This window comes from Psittacula echo (assembly GCF_963264785.1).
Source record: "Psittacula echo genome assembly, chromosome: 6".
Classification (NCBI taxonomy): Eukaryota; Metazoa; Chordata; class Aves; order Psittaciformes; family Psittacidae; genus Psittacula; species Psittacula echo.
The window spans coordinates 62,702,260-62,717,240 of record NC_137743.1 but is presented as its reverse complement, the minus strand read 5'-3'; the positions used below and the strand labels follow the sequence as shown (position 1 = coordinate 62,717,240).

At 35.8% G+C, this 14,981-nt stretch overlaps 1 protein-coding gene across 2 annotated transcripts in view; it reads right to left on the bottom strand.

Annotated features, from left to right (window-relative positions):
* The window catches only part of SLC4A10 (solute carrier family 4 member 10), a gene marked incomplete at both ends in the record, with an annotated part of 157,760 nt that overhangs the window by 29,015 nt on the left and 113,764 nt on the right, over positions 1-14,981 (bottom strand). For both annotated transcript variants that reach the window (XM_080620348.1, XM_080620347.1), the window contains 8 exons: positions 3,228-3,473; positions 4,604-4,737; positions 4,922-5,096; positions 6,457-6,557; positions 7,096-7,242; positions 7,751-7,838; positions 9,656-9,813; positions 14,330-14,421. In XM_080620348.1, the coding sequence (XP_080476474.1) occupies positions 3,228-3,473; positions 4,604-4,737; positions 4,922-5,096; positions 6,457-6,557; positions 7,096-7,242; positions 7,751-7,838; positions 9,656-9,813; positions 14,330-14,421 (1,141 nt within the window). The remainder of the gene's footprint in view (positions 1-3,227; positions 3,474-4,603; positions 4,738-4,921; positions 5,097-6,456; positions 6,558-7,095; positions 7,243-7,750; positions 7,839-9,655; positions 9,814-14,329; positions 14,422-14,981) is intronic.

The window sequence follows — 14,981 nt, the reverse complement described above, 5'->3', positions numbered from 1 at the left end:
CTGAGTTTTCTAGCATAGAATTGCAGATCCAAGATAAAGTTTTACATAAGCTTTGGCTGAGCATTCAAAGAGAAGTAAGTCACACAACCTTTTGAAGTTCACCCATCGCTAATTAAAGAACTGCCAAAGCTTTACTAACAATTAAAAACTTGTCTTTAAAATCCCCAAAGAGGAAAATGCAAACAGCTGTTTTAATTAGCAAAACAGCAGATACTAATTAGCTTCTGTAACAGAGTATGCTGGTCCTTTAAGGAAAGGACCAGTTTCAGCCCAAGTTTGTTACCCATTTAAACTGCAAGTAGAAGGACTGGAGTCAAATGCTGCCGAAAAAGCTTCTAATTCCTTGTGAAAGCAATATTCCCCAATTTCAAGTACACAAAAATGAGATTTTTATTTCAAGTAAGCTTTTTTTCCTGTTGTTCTTCTCATGTCCAATCTTTCTGGAACTGAGATGTGTACAGACATTTAAGCAGGGACTAAGGGCTATTTGAAATGTCTTTTCTTGTGGGGATGATAACTGTAATACCTTCTGGGCAAATGGCCACTGTGTCTGGACACAGTAATATGCATGTATCTGCACAGGAAACCCTTGAAGTTTAGGTTGCACTAAGCCTGCCGTGAAAGCACTAGTCATTTGGGCAGCTGATGTAGAATTGCTCCAAAAGAGCACATCTTTCTGTTCTCCCAACCTGTCTGGGATGGTTCTGAACAACTAAGAAAAACTCAGATGAAAGAGAAGGGAGGGAAGATAAAAGAGGTTGGAATTATCACTTTGCTGTGTTCAGAGTACAGATCCTTGGAATCAACACATGTGCTCTTACAAGGTAATCAATGGCATTTCCATCAGTTTTAGGGTTAAAAAAAAATAAGCCACATCCCATAAGAGATATGTTGCCTATACCTATGTTTAGAGATAAATATTTTGGTATTAGTGGGGTCAGTTGCCATGGATGTGATATCAATAATAAAGAAGATATTGATGCAAGTAGAAGATACAACATAAATGCCAAAAGAGAAATGCAGTACAAGAGTTTAAAAGTCAATTTATTTGTACTATCTACACGGAGTGAAAGAATATCTGAAACAATAGGTATGAAATGATGACCTCAAATAACTACAAAATTATTATATCAAATAATTTTGATGGCCATATATGTGTTTGAAACTACCATGCAGTGGTCAAATCTTTGTTCCAAACATCTGAAAGACACTTCTCCTTCAGGAATTGTGTTTGGAAGACTCTAAAACTGTTGTGCTGGTATTCCAACACTGTAGGACATGACAGGTCAACAGATGTAACTGGAGGAAGAGAATTGCTGTTCTTTCACCATTCTGCATGCTTTGCAGATTCTACATTCAATGAAGAGTTACCAAGGTCAGATGGGAAATAAATACCACTCTTCAAAAATTAATATGGGATTCTGATTAATGAATGGAATTTTAAATAAAACCAAAACCTTTTCCTTGTAAACATAAGGACTGTGATGATAAAATACTTTCATAAAATATAGAGAAACGTATCAATGTACCCCCATACAAGCAAGACACTTAATCTTATTTCTCTGGAATCTCAAGCAGTGTCACAGGATTCAGCTATCCACAAATAAAGCTACACACCCAGGAATCAGTATTGTTATTTGCATTTATGCTTTCATGACATATTTTAACATTTCAGCTCTGCCTGCTAAATGGTTTCTGAATAATTTTATGTCTTTGTATAGTATTTCAACATCTGTCTTTCAAAACCATATGAGAACATCTTATTTTCTTTCTCTTTGAGACAACTATTTTTAAGTAGTTAGGCAAAGAAAACTTAATCCACAAACACTGTGCTATATGAGGCTCTTCAGAGTAAAAGACCGACTTCATAGAATTTAAGTGAAATTAAATGAGACCAGGATATAACCTCACCTGCATACATGATCTATTCTTGATGATTATTGCTTTCCCTTCAAATTAATACTCCTTTGTCTACTGATTAAACTTTCAGAGATGAATATGTTTTTCAGCAGGAGGAGAGAGTATGTCACAGCAGAGCTATAGTTTCTGTAATTTAACTTGTTCTGCGTATTAAGGTATAGAATGTGCATTCAGATTCAGGATTTTCTAACTATTTTTCTAGTGATAACATATACAAAGCTCAAATGTTTTCTCCGTTGCTATGTTTTGTTTTTCCCAGCTTAAAATGCAAATGAGACATTTGGTTGAGATACTCCTGTTTTTCCAGTGAACAGAAGATGTGGCACTGTTCAAGCATTGTTCCTTTTGGGCCCCACCCTGCTCATGAAAAGGGTTCAAATGAGTTCAATGAAATAACAAAGACATTTCTAGAGGGGAATCTTCTCTGGAAATGCTTTTTAATGACATTCTAGTTGCTGAGGTGACCAGGCTTAATTGGCTTCAGGACAGACGAGGATCTTGTCCTTTACTAGAAGAACATTTTTGTTCTCGTATTACAAAAACAAAAGGTTTCACATCTCAGTGAAACTGTATTGATTAAAACCATTCACTTTTTTATTCCCCAGGTAGAACAATACCTGTCAAAACTCTACAAATAAACTAAAGCTGCTTAAATGGACTTATATTAAAAACCTTGTTATTAAGAACAAATTGATTATGACAAAATCAATCACTGCTGAGAAGCACCTAAGAATTCCAAATCCACTTCAGTTATAGAAGCTTGATCCTTAACTGTCAGAGAGGTTAAAATACAGGAGGAGGAGTTAAAATACATCAGATTATATCCTTTTTAGGTAGATCAATACTTCAGTTTGGGAGGTGAAAACACAAAACAACCCAACAACTAAAAAAACAGATAAATATTATATTAAAATGTTGAACACCCAATAAAATATTATAAATCATCAGTACATGGTTATAGGCACAGATCATTGAACTACACCTCATTAAACAAAAATGTGAATAAGGACCTACTCTTTCAATCTATGTCTTCCAAGTTGCATTTGTGTAAACTTTTCCAAACTCCAAGTCAAGATATTTTTCACTTAAGTAAATGCTTACTGCTTGTAAAGATACTTCTAAAAATTACTGCTTCCATATGCCAGCATCATGCCTAACACAACAGCTTCCACATGTTAAGTTTACAACTACTGCAAACTTTTCCAGCTGTGCATTGGTTTGCTTTCCTCATAGAGAAAACACAACATACGAACAAACAAAACCAAAATGGTATTAATAGAAGAAAAAAAAAAAAAAATCTTACTTACGAGTACTTTGTCAGCAGATCCAAATTATTATGCATGTTGATTGGATATGTCTCACTGAGATGAAATAGCTTCTCTAAGGCCTCATAAATGAAAATGATGCAGATAAGAGAAGCAAAAGCTTCTTCAGTAAACCGGGTAATGTAGCAGACTAGGGAGCTTGCATCAGTTGCAACAAGGATGATGCACAGGATTGCAGTCCACAGTCCAATGCTAGCTCTCAGAGAAAGGTATGACAACCCGTACTCTCTAAACACAAAAACAAACAAACAAACAAACAAACAAAAAAAAAAAAAACCACAAAAAAAAAAATTAAACACAGTTTATGTTATGTTTTGTCCAGCCACAGTAATGCAAAAGAGGTGCCTCCAAAATTTACTTTGCTTAGGGATGGATTTGTGATTCTGGGAGCACTCTGCAAAGGAAATTATTTGCCTATTGTGAACTGAAGACACTGTCAAGTCACCTCCTGACCTGAGCTCTCCTCCAAGTTAACAAGACACAAGAGAGCTCTATCTCTGCTAAAATGAGCGAACAGCTTTGAGAGTAGTCACACTCATGAAGTACGTAAGGTCCACCCACTTTTATCCCATATTCTGTCTTGTGAACAGTCAACACCTGCCAATTTCTTCTTAAGCTGCAAGAGTAGCTATAATAACAACATTCATCAAAATCTTGTATGATTATTGCATCTGACAGTAGGGCTCCATGTTGTGTGACACTATCACAGAGAACTGAAAGGTCTACCTGAAGGTGAGAAAAGAGCTTTTTGGGGTGGTAAGCAGGGTCTCCTACTGTATGATGCTCAGGAGATTTTGATGAAAAAGTCCTTGTCACAGCAATGAGGCAGAAAAGCAAATATGACTGCAGAGAAGCATGATGGTTGCCGAGATACAGACATAATTTTTACCCACTCTGTGGCAGAGGTATGTCATGTATAGCACATTAACGTAAACATGGGCATATGCTGCTCTGGTATGATGCTTCACCTCTTCTTTGTTTAGGTGGAGGAAGGGCAGGGTCTATATTAGTGATTAATGAAAGATGGCACCCTTGCCACTGCACTTAATTCCTGAGTGAAAGGTAAAATCTTTTCCATGAGTTAGGGATGAGAAAAACCACAGATTAAAATGTATTGTCTCAGAGTAGAAAATGATACAATAAAAAAAACCAACCAAACAACACCACCACCAAATCAACCTTTTTGCATTACCATCAATTCACTTGTCTCAGTGCCTGCATAATTTTCAGACTTTGAAAGCCTAAGCAGTGCACTCAAAACAAACTGTTGATCTCATTTTGAAGATGTTGGAACTTTGGGATCAGTGTCTCTACCTAACAACATCCAAGGGATGCTGTGTATCATGATCTTCACTTACTTGCAGAATTTGAATAAGATCTTCTCAAATACTAAAACTGGTCCTGTGCTTCCAAGTATAGTGAGTGGCTGTCCACCAAAGAGGGAGTAGGCAATTCCAGTCATGGATGCTCCAAACAGCGATTCTATTGCACTCTGAATATGATACAGAAAGAAGTGTCCATAAATTTTCAAACAGGTTCTTTTTGCAACATCTTACTCTGTAGCCTTCTAAACATTGAATATAAACCAATATTTAAAGGTGATTCATGCAACAGTAAGCAAATACTAACCACAAACCTAGGAATGTTTGTTTTAAAAGTTCAGATTTAACACATACTATACGACCTTCAGTTGCTTCTCCCAGCAGACCACCAAATGTGATGACAGGAGACATGCAAGCACAGTAGAGAAACAAAAATGATGCCAGACACTGCAGACTGAGAGCATCCCTGAAGTCACTCCAGAAGAAGGGAGCTTTTCTTTTTATATCTAAAATCAATCCTCCAAAAAATCTAAAAAAAATTAGAAGAGGTCCAATTACTGAAAAAGGCATCTCAAACTTTCTTCCACAGTATTGCTTTAAATACCCTGAAGAGAAGTTATTGTTGCTTGATCAAATGATACATACTCTTACAGTTCATTTTCCCAGAAAAAAGCTTCTGGGAACCCTGTCTTGATAACTTTAAACAGGAAATGGCATTTTTAAAACAAACTGATTTGCTTGTTTTTCTCATAAAATCTTCATCTGATCATCCAGATGCAAAGCTTCTGAACAGTTGTTAGCTCCACACGTAAAACCTTATTTATTATGTGGAATAATTCTTTCCATTTGTTTAATCAGCCACCACAGTGCCCATTTGCCTACATGTCTACATACAGAGTTTCACATTATTTAGGAACCTGTTCCTCAATACACTTGATGATAGAATTGAATGTAGACCACAATTTTCCAAGGACAAGAACTGACATCTTTTGTCATTTACACTGTGCTAAATATAATCACATATTTAGGAACAGATGCTCCCTTACAATACAGTTAAAGTAAACATCCCCACAATGCTCTTTTTCTCACAGGCACTGGAAAGATCAGATGTTGCTGGGTTAAAGAGGAAGATAAAGTGCTACCATCTCCCTAAATATCAGAACAATCCTTCAAGCCATCAATTACCAGGTTTATTGGGGAGAGAAAAGTTTACAGGCCATCATCTTGTTTGCCTCACTGTGTACACCAAAACTGCAGCTGAATCTTTAGCCTTATGCAGGCATGAATTCGCAGCGAAGTAAAAGAAAAGTCTATAGCGCAACTAGACTGCACTATGGTACCCACTAACAGCTGATGCACTTACACCACAAGATATTAGATGAGAGAACTTAAGTATTCCTTGGGGCAAATTCTTGCTTCTGATGTGTGTATATTGCAGCCACCGTGGTAATCATAGCCTCATACCAGGACATATCATGGCTTACTGAGGTAAAAAAGAAATGCTAGAGCAGCACAACCCAGAAACTTCAACTACAAAATAATTGTAAGTATTCATAATACATGGCACAAGACTATTCCCAACTTTTCCTCTGTGCTGTACAGCAATAAGAAATATTAATCAGGTTTAAGAGATGTCTGACCTTTATAAATAATAGAGAAAGCAGCCTGCAATAAATACAATGTGAAAACTCAAATCCTTTTGTCCTCTCCCCCTCTCTGCAAATTAGCATGCAGTGTCCTTTTCAACCATGTGGTAACATAAATCAGGAAAAAATGCCTGAATAAAAATCATATGCCAAGCCAGTCATTTGAGCAAGAACCAGACCATTATAATTCATTTGAAGTGCTTCAATTAAAACACCTAAACTCTTGCATATGCTTTCACTAACTTTCCCGTGCGTTGCAGTTCTGGTCCAGAGTGTCCTCCAGGTTGCTCTGCTTCCCCATGGGCTGCAGTTCCATTTGGCACGCCCGGGATCTTACGCTTCTCCTACCAGAAGGAAAAGATATTCTGCATGGGTCTTAGCAACCAAAACATAATTTTAGCAAAGGAAACAGGCTTTGAGAGTTGAAAGACTAAACATGCAAATTTTATTCTAAGAGAAGTTCTTTAACCAGAATAGAAGGAACTGTGGTCTAAGAAATTTAAAGAATTGATCGCAGAAAATTTTGCATCAGAAAACATTGTAAAGAGTAGTAAGCCAGGCAGCTTTGGTCAATTCTTGTAATAAGCTTAGAAGAAAATCAGACCGTGTCTGATCAACATAATCAAAGATCCTTATGACCTTGAATCTTTAGATACAACTCTCTGTCTTCATTCAGGAGTGAATTAGTATTGATCTACACAAAATGCCATTGCTATACCATATGATTGCAAGACAAGGGATCTTTTAAAGCAAATTAAACAAAAGAGCACACAAAATGTCTATATAGTGATTCTGCTAAATGCTAAACTCATGAGACTTAATTCTACCTAGCAAAAATTCATCACAATGTTTAAAAGTATCTGAATTTTACAGTGTCCAAACCTGAGAGGGAACATTTTTAGGTGGTTCTATTCGAATTGTTGGGTCCCACTCTCCAGGAGGGAGAACAGTAACCTGATCAAGAAACTCATCAATTCCAGACACCAAGTCATTGCGGTCTTTTGCTTTGTAAGCAACATCATGGAACACCTGTGAAAAATGGGAGACAAGTATGAGGGAGGAAAAGAGATGGAGAAAGAATACTCTCACAATCTTTTTCACAATGGCCCCTTTTCTCTGGAACAGAAAGCACTTCACGCAGTTCCTACCAAACAATCTCAGCTTCAACTGACTAGAGTTTCTGGTAAATAGTTTTCATAGAAGCTCCAGCTGCTATGGAAAAACATCCTTATGGGTGCTAAATGTTATAGAGGTTCTACAGTTTAAACACAATTAATTCAACTATGAAGTAACTGTGTAAAATGGCATCTTCTCTGTAAGGATAGTTTTGCTTATGAACATTGTTTCTCATTTTGTTATCTCCTTATGGCAGCATAATCTGGGCTGTTACAGAATCATGAAATGAACTAGAATGCTATTTTGTGCCTCATTAGAATGATTAGCTACATTTCATTTGGACAATTCCACACTGGAGATTCCATATTAAACCTCATCAGCCAGTACAAAATGACTAAAACCAAGCCAGGAATAAAAATACCTCATCTGTCATTAGTGTTGCAATTGATCTTCCAATCTCATGGTATTGTTGCCCTTTACCCAGCGGTCCAAGAAGAATAAACAAAAACCTGCAAATAAAAGGTAAATTTGAATATTTCAAAGGATAGATAGTTGAAAGTAATTATATACACTGCAGAAAAACTTAAAAACTGGACTAGAAGAACCTCTAAGACAAATATTATATATAATCTCCTTCAAGATCCTCACACATGCATTTAAACATGAAGCTCTGGTTAGAAAAAAAATATGAAAATAACTTCCAAAAATATACCATAAGCTTCACAGGCAGACTTGAGTGAGACTATCAAAGCCTCCTTACATAACAAACCTCATCTTACATAATAAATATATGCAATTATAGTCTATGTACAGAACACATTAATTTATTTAATTTTATTAACTCAACAGAATCAACCATTTTCTGATAGGGGTATTTTAGTGCAATATTGGGGAAGCTAAATTACTCTGAAGAAAAGGAATTTTTATATCATTCTTACTCCCATTAAGGCTCTGGATAGCATCTACTCTAGGCCTGAGGCTAGTGAGGTTCTATAAAATGCAGAGAATAGGTGCACATGAAATAACTGAAACCTGTTTCCTCCTGGGGTTGATTCAGATCAAAACTCTGAAGTGATTCCCCCATATCTGAGTTCACTGACTTAACTATTATTGCAGTCTTTCACCTTTTTCTGTATTTGTGCATATGTTTGTGCACATATTCTGTCTCTTGTTCCCCTTTCCTCTTTTAATGTTTATAGAACTAGAATTCTGACAGAAGACAGTGGTGTCTTCCAGTTGTTAGAGACACTCAGGAAGGAGTGTTACGCTATGAAACGCAATGCTGAGACTCAGATCCTAACTCCCAGTCACATAAACAGTATAAAATTTTCTTTTACATTTTAGTTACATTCTGGTTACTTTGTATATGACTTTGTCTTTTTTGACTTTTACATGTGTGTAAGGAGCATTGGGGAACTGAGCTTTTTTCTGAAGCCTTTCCTTGTAATCTCCCCCAACTTTGGCCCTCCCCCAAAAAAAAAAAAACCTACCAAAAGAAAACCAAATTTTCTTGATTCTTGTGCAAAAGAAAATGAAATAATTAAAATTCAGGATAATTAGGAATTTATGCAAAAGTGCTTATTTTTTAAAAAGTTCATGTTAGTCAAAAAACTGTCTTCTGCATTTTAGCACAACTGAGAATTTACCTGAAGGTCTATTTAAATACTTTCTATTTGACTACAAAGTTTATTTTAGACTTTCTTTTTTAAAAAAATTTTTTCATAATGTGTTCTCACAACTGAAGTACTTCATCAGGAAAAAGTTTCAACTTAGAACAAACTAATCTAGTAAAAATTTACAGTTAAAAGTCACATTCACTACATGCAAGTATCTACAAAGTAACTTTTAGAGGAGTATGAGATTTACAGCGTGTTCTTCATTCATTCACTCTTCCCTTGTCAATCAAATCACAGTTTCTTTTTTCCCTTTACTCTATTTCCTCTTCATTTTTCTTTCTTCTGGCTATAATTATGCAGCATCACACAAGTAGTTTCAGTTTCAAATGAAATATTCTTAGAAGCTGAATATTTCACCTTAGTATTTCATCTGCAGTATTACCAATTTGTATAGGATAAACTGTGTGCTGTAACCTAACAAGCAATCATTTGTACTTCTGTGAAGAACCATTATCTGCAGACACAAATGACATGTTTCTGAATATACATATATACATCATTTAAAGGATGAGTGGAAAGATGTGTCTAATAAATGTCTTTGTTAAAGAAAGAACTGAATTCGCAACTCAGTAACTGACAAAAGCTGAAGGTCATATCACCCTGCCCCCACAAACTGAGAAAAACATGAAGAGAAATAAAACCAACTGTACCTTGTTGGAATCGGAACTTCTGCTAGTCCTGTAAGCAGCACTGCAGGGGATAACCTAACAAAAGCAACAACCGCGCGGTCCAGGAACTCTAGTTCACCAACTAAGATGTTTGATGCTTCGGCTCCAGGTGGTATCTTTTTCATAAAGTGTAGGTCAACCTGAGAAAAGTATATTAAATTATAACCCAAAAGCTATTCACAGGTATTTTTTTCACTATTTGTTGATAGAGACTCTCTGGTCACTGCACAATGACCTTAAGACATTTCAATTATACAGTTTCTACTATTCTTGTCTGTTGAATACTTTTTTTAAGTAAAAATGTGTCTCAAAACCAAGCAACTGGTCTTTCATTATTTGACTAATTTTTTCTTGGAAACATAGTTTAAATATTGGAGAATTAATTTATAAAGACAAAAAAAATCACATTTGAAATCTTGTTAGGAATACAATATTAATTTCCTAGCAATACTTTTTATCAATAACCATAACAGCATCAGTAATTCATAGCAGAATCACTAAGTCATAACAGTAGAAGAAATGAAGACATCTTATTTTTCTATAATTAAAAATTCTGGAAATCATGAATTCATACTTCATAGTTGCCATATTATAATCTCAGTGAGAAAAAAAACCAGGTTCCACTACACATAATTTTCCTTCTACTACTCTGACTGAGATGTATTTTTGTTTCGGGATTTAATGAAAGATGGTTGCCCTTCTGCTGAAAATAACAGAAAATAAGCTATGACCATAACTGTCTCAGGAGTAAATTGAAAGAACAAAGCAGAATAAAAGCTTTGGAGATTTAAGGCAGTGATGTTGACTTTCATGGGGACAACAGAAAATCAGGAAAAGACAAACAGCTTCACCATGACGTTGCTATATAAACTCAAAGTATTTGCCTAGGAATGTGTTCATTTGTGTTTATTTCCTCAGTATTAGTCCAGAGTTTACTCTGTAACAAAGTTCAACGTGCAGTAATAGCATATATAATGTATGCTTGATTTCATTATGCACCAGTATTGTCTACATTTCAAAATGCATGAATTTTGTCGTTTGCTTTCCTTTTATTAACCTAAACACAACAACAGCAACCAAATCCAATATAAACTGTTAAAGTGGACCATTTTAATGTCTATCTTACAGCCATCTGTCAGTACTAGTTTGCATAGTTTTTGGTAATATTTAGAAAATTGTTTTCTTGCAAATGGCTCTGGCACTGAATCAGAACTCAGATATAACACAGTTGCCTGTGTAATGAAATCTTATTTTTTCTGAAATCACACAGAGATGTCTAATGCTATCCAAAACTAACCTAGAACCATGACCAAACGCCTCATAAAGCTAAACAAGCAACAAATCAACCTGGAAGGTTGGAGATCAAGTACTTTTTCCAGGTGAAGTATCAGTGAGGTAAATTCTATTTCCCACTGAAATCACAAAATAAGTCTTCAGGGTTATATACAAAACCAACACAGATTCACTCTTCGCCTAATTTTTGTGTCCTAGATCATTTATAGTTGAGAGAAAGGAAGCAGTCTTTCAGGTCCATAGCAATGTGCATTCGGTACAGATTTTACCTTGTGAACAGATTTAACGCTTAATAACTGATGTCTTATGTACAACATGTTACAGTTGTCACCTTAAGGTCCCACTAACATACAGATCACATGATCAAGATTCAGATCTGAAGGAAACATTCAGTCTCCTGTCTACCAGAAAGTATTTCCAGTTATGTTTCCTGTACTATTTATCATCTCGAGATTCCACAATCTTCCAGGTAGTAAAGGGAGCCCCAGTTAAAAGGAAAGTAGCTGGCAGAGTAGCGTCAAACTGGGCAAATACACCTGAATCCCAGGTGTTACTTCCACTACACAACAAGAGCAGAGGTGGCCCTCAAGTGAATTTAGGGCAAAGGCAGAATCTGCATCTTTCAAAGGCTTCATCTAACTTATCCATTATACATCTCTTATCACAAGCAGTCTTAAGCTGTAGAGACGTCATGTGGATCTTCATCTGCACCCTAGCCTGAGCCACATTTCATGACCTGGCACTAAATAGTCCCAGTAAGCTCCAAATAAACATGGAACTAAATAACTGATGTGGAGGTCATTCCACTTCAGGGCAACTCAAGGACTGAAAATGGTGGTGGAGGCCTTCCCCAGAACCAAACATAAAGTGACATGCAGACAACCAGAAAATACGCAAAATCACTTCTTAGGAAAGCCATGACACATATTAACCAGATTCATTTATAAGCAAGGGCGACCAGTATTCAAAGCAAGTCAATTATTTCACATGGTGTCTGAAAGAGCAAACTGTCAGTATGGGATCAGGGTTTAATTCAGAAATAATGTTTCCATGTGGAGCATAGGAATGTTGCCATGAGAAGGGATACGACTATGGACTCTTCATACATTTTGTATTTAAGGACAAGTAGGGTTCCCTTCAGCCTCTGGCATAAGAAGCAGAGATCAGCCAAATGCAGTTGTTAAACTGCCATCCCCACCTTCCTCAGACACAGGATCAAGTGTGTGCTGTGACAGATCACCTCCTTATCACCCCCAAAATACAAAGTCCTTGTGGTGTCCCAAGAGGAAGAGGAGTGACCCATTTACAAGTTCAAACACCAGAAACTACGTCTCCCTCTCTGTGCTGCTGAAGTAACATTCAAGACAGCATTTAGTGCCATGGCTTACATTATTCATAAATAGATGCCAATATAATCAACACAGTCTCAGTGCTGTATTCAGATTAAGTCAGCTTTTTGAATCCACTCCAAAATTTGGAATATTTGAAGTAGCCCAAGGGAGACAGATTAACAAGGAGAGAATATGTGAGGTAGTCAAAGGTGCTTTTTTGTAGAAGATAAATGAAATTAATATGTGGAACAAAATTAGAGCAAGAAATCACAATACTCAAGAGAAAATTAGTGTACTGCTCTACTTTCCTCCCAATCTATGCATATAATTCCAATTATAACCATTGGGAGTTATTGCAATAGCACATTTCAAGGGGAAATTGTACTTAACGCATCTTGAAAAGGATAAATGGATCTATTTGAAGGCAGTAAAAAAAGATATTTAGATTACAATCCTTTACTGTTATTTCATTCCTGCAAACAAAAGTTGTTCCTTTCATATTCTTCACATTTTTGTGGGTATCCAATAGTGCCAAAGCTAGTAAAAAAATTACATGTTGATCTCTTGTCAGGCCAGTTTAAATAGGAAGAGTTCTTTTGGTCAGAAAAGCTGCAGTACTACTAAAATAGTGAGTGAAGGATCAAGGATGCATCTTCCAATCTTGCTTGATACAAACATCATGCAGCAAGATAACAAGACTTGGATTTTGATCCCACAACACTGAAAGCAACTGGGGAAACGTGCAAGAAAAGCACTACTGAAAGTCATGTTGTTCCCTTTGGGTTGTTATGAGCCTCACCTCCACACAGCTTAATTTTGAACAGACAGCTTTATTTATATCCTTTACAAAATTTTGTATCTTGATATTCAAAATCTTACCAAAACAATTAGCTTTGTTTAAAACTTTAAATATAAACATCGGGAAAACAAAATCATACTTGACTTTTTAAAGCATTATAATATTAGTTTTAAATAATTTTAAGGTATTAGCATAAAATTTTTAACAACCTGTTGCTGTTTATAGATCTCCTTGCTACCTCTGTAGAAATGTGGTCCATAATACATCCCCAGCCAGTTTCCTTTCTTCTGTCTTTGACAAAAAGATCTGTTTCTCATCTTTATTTTAGCCATATACCATTCCTAGTCTGGCATGTTCAGTCAAGAATTCGAATGGTGCAAATAGCTACTGCTGCTAGGAAATAAGTCTGGCACCAGATGGAGCAATCACATAACTCTACTTTTAGCGCAGTTGCACTAACATTAAGATTCAACAGACTCAAAGTGCTGTTCTTCAGAATTTTGGTTTAAATCACCTTTCTTCACTTTCTCAACCTTTGTTGTATTAATGTGTCAGATGAAGTCATCTATCCCTATCAGGTCTGTCATTTGTATCTAATGTGACAGTTTGTTTTAGGTACATAGAGACTTCTTAAACAAATTAGGATTCTCCTCTACATTAAAGCTGAGAAGCTGTTTGCTTTTCTTGCTATCTAACACTGAACTGTCATTGCAATCTCCACTACTGCACAGTTAACATCTTTTGTGAAGCGTACTGAAATATCTTGGCTTGCCAGAAGAATTAAGTTATAGGTTTACAGAAACACATTCTGTTTGAGACATCTGGAATCCACGAGTTCAGGTTATAAAAAGCATAGTTTGCATTCATGCATTACTTCTAAAAAAGTAAAAATTTGAGAGGTAAATCTGAATTAAAAGAATTCCGAATTACTTTCCTACTTAGGTAATTCCGCTAATTTGTAAAAATTCCCCCTACAAATTGCACACCTATAATATTGTCATGCAATAAATTTATCCACACTTATAAACTGTGATTTCCTGTTACCAGTAATTTATCAAGAAAATGAAAAATTCTTTTTTGTTGTATACAACTGTGTTGCCGTGCACACAAAACTAATGCTGAAGTAAAATTTGCACTTCATAGCTTTTGCTGATTCACATGGATTCATGTGATTTAATTTAAAAGATCTATTTGGTAGTCAGAAAGCTCCTTTCACTGTCAGTGAACACTCACCTTGCTAAAGTCAACAGTGCTGTTTTCTCTGCTCACATCATTTTTGTTTTCAATACAGGCTGGAGCAGACTGTGGGGAAACAATCTGACCTGCTAAAAGAAGTACCATTATTACAGACTACTAACAATTACTTCTATAAATAAAGCAACATCCAATGAAATAGTTGTTAAAGGCCTACATACATTTCGTATCATATGTATATGAAGCATCCAAACATGGCATTTTAATTAAATACTTATTGAGAACAGCACATTCTCAAAATACAGAATATTCATCATGTGCAGTTAGAAATGGGAGAATGTCATTTTAAAAATGTAAAAGATACCCTTTAATATATTGGCAGACAAGCTTTTTATGCCAATTAAAGGTCATGATTTTTAAGATACTACATTTGATGAAAGTCCTGCTATTCACATGGGTTTCTTAGCAATTTCAGGAGCTGCCAATTTTCGGTAATATCTGTCTACAAGAATACTCCTCACTGAATAAAACAGGATTATTAATTTTCATAAATTCACTCGTGTATGATAATGCCCTGTTTATAACAACAGCTATAAAACCCAGCATAAAAATGGGCATAAAAAAGATGATTTAAAAACTCAGCATTAAACAATGTGATTATTGTCATGTGTAAACCAAATGTTTCAGGAAA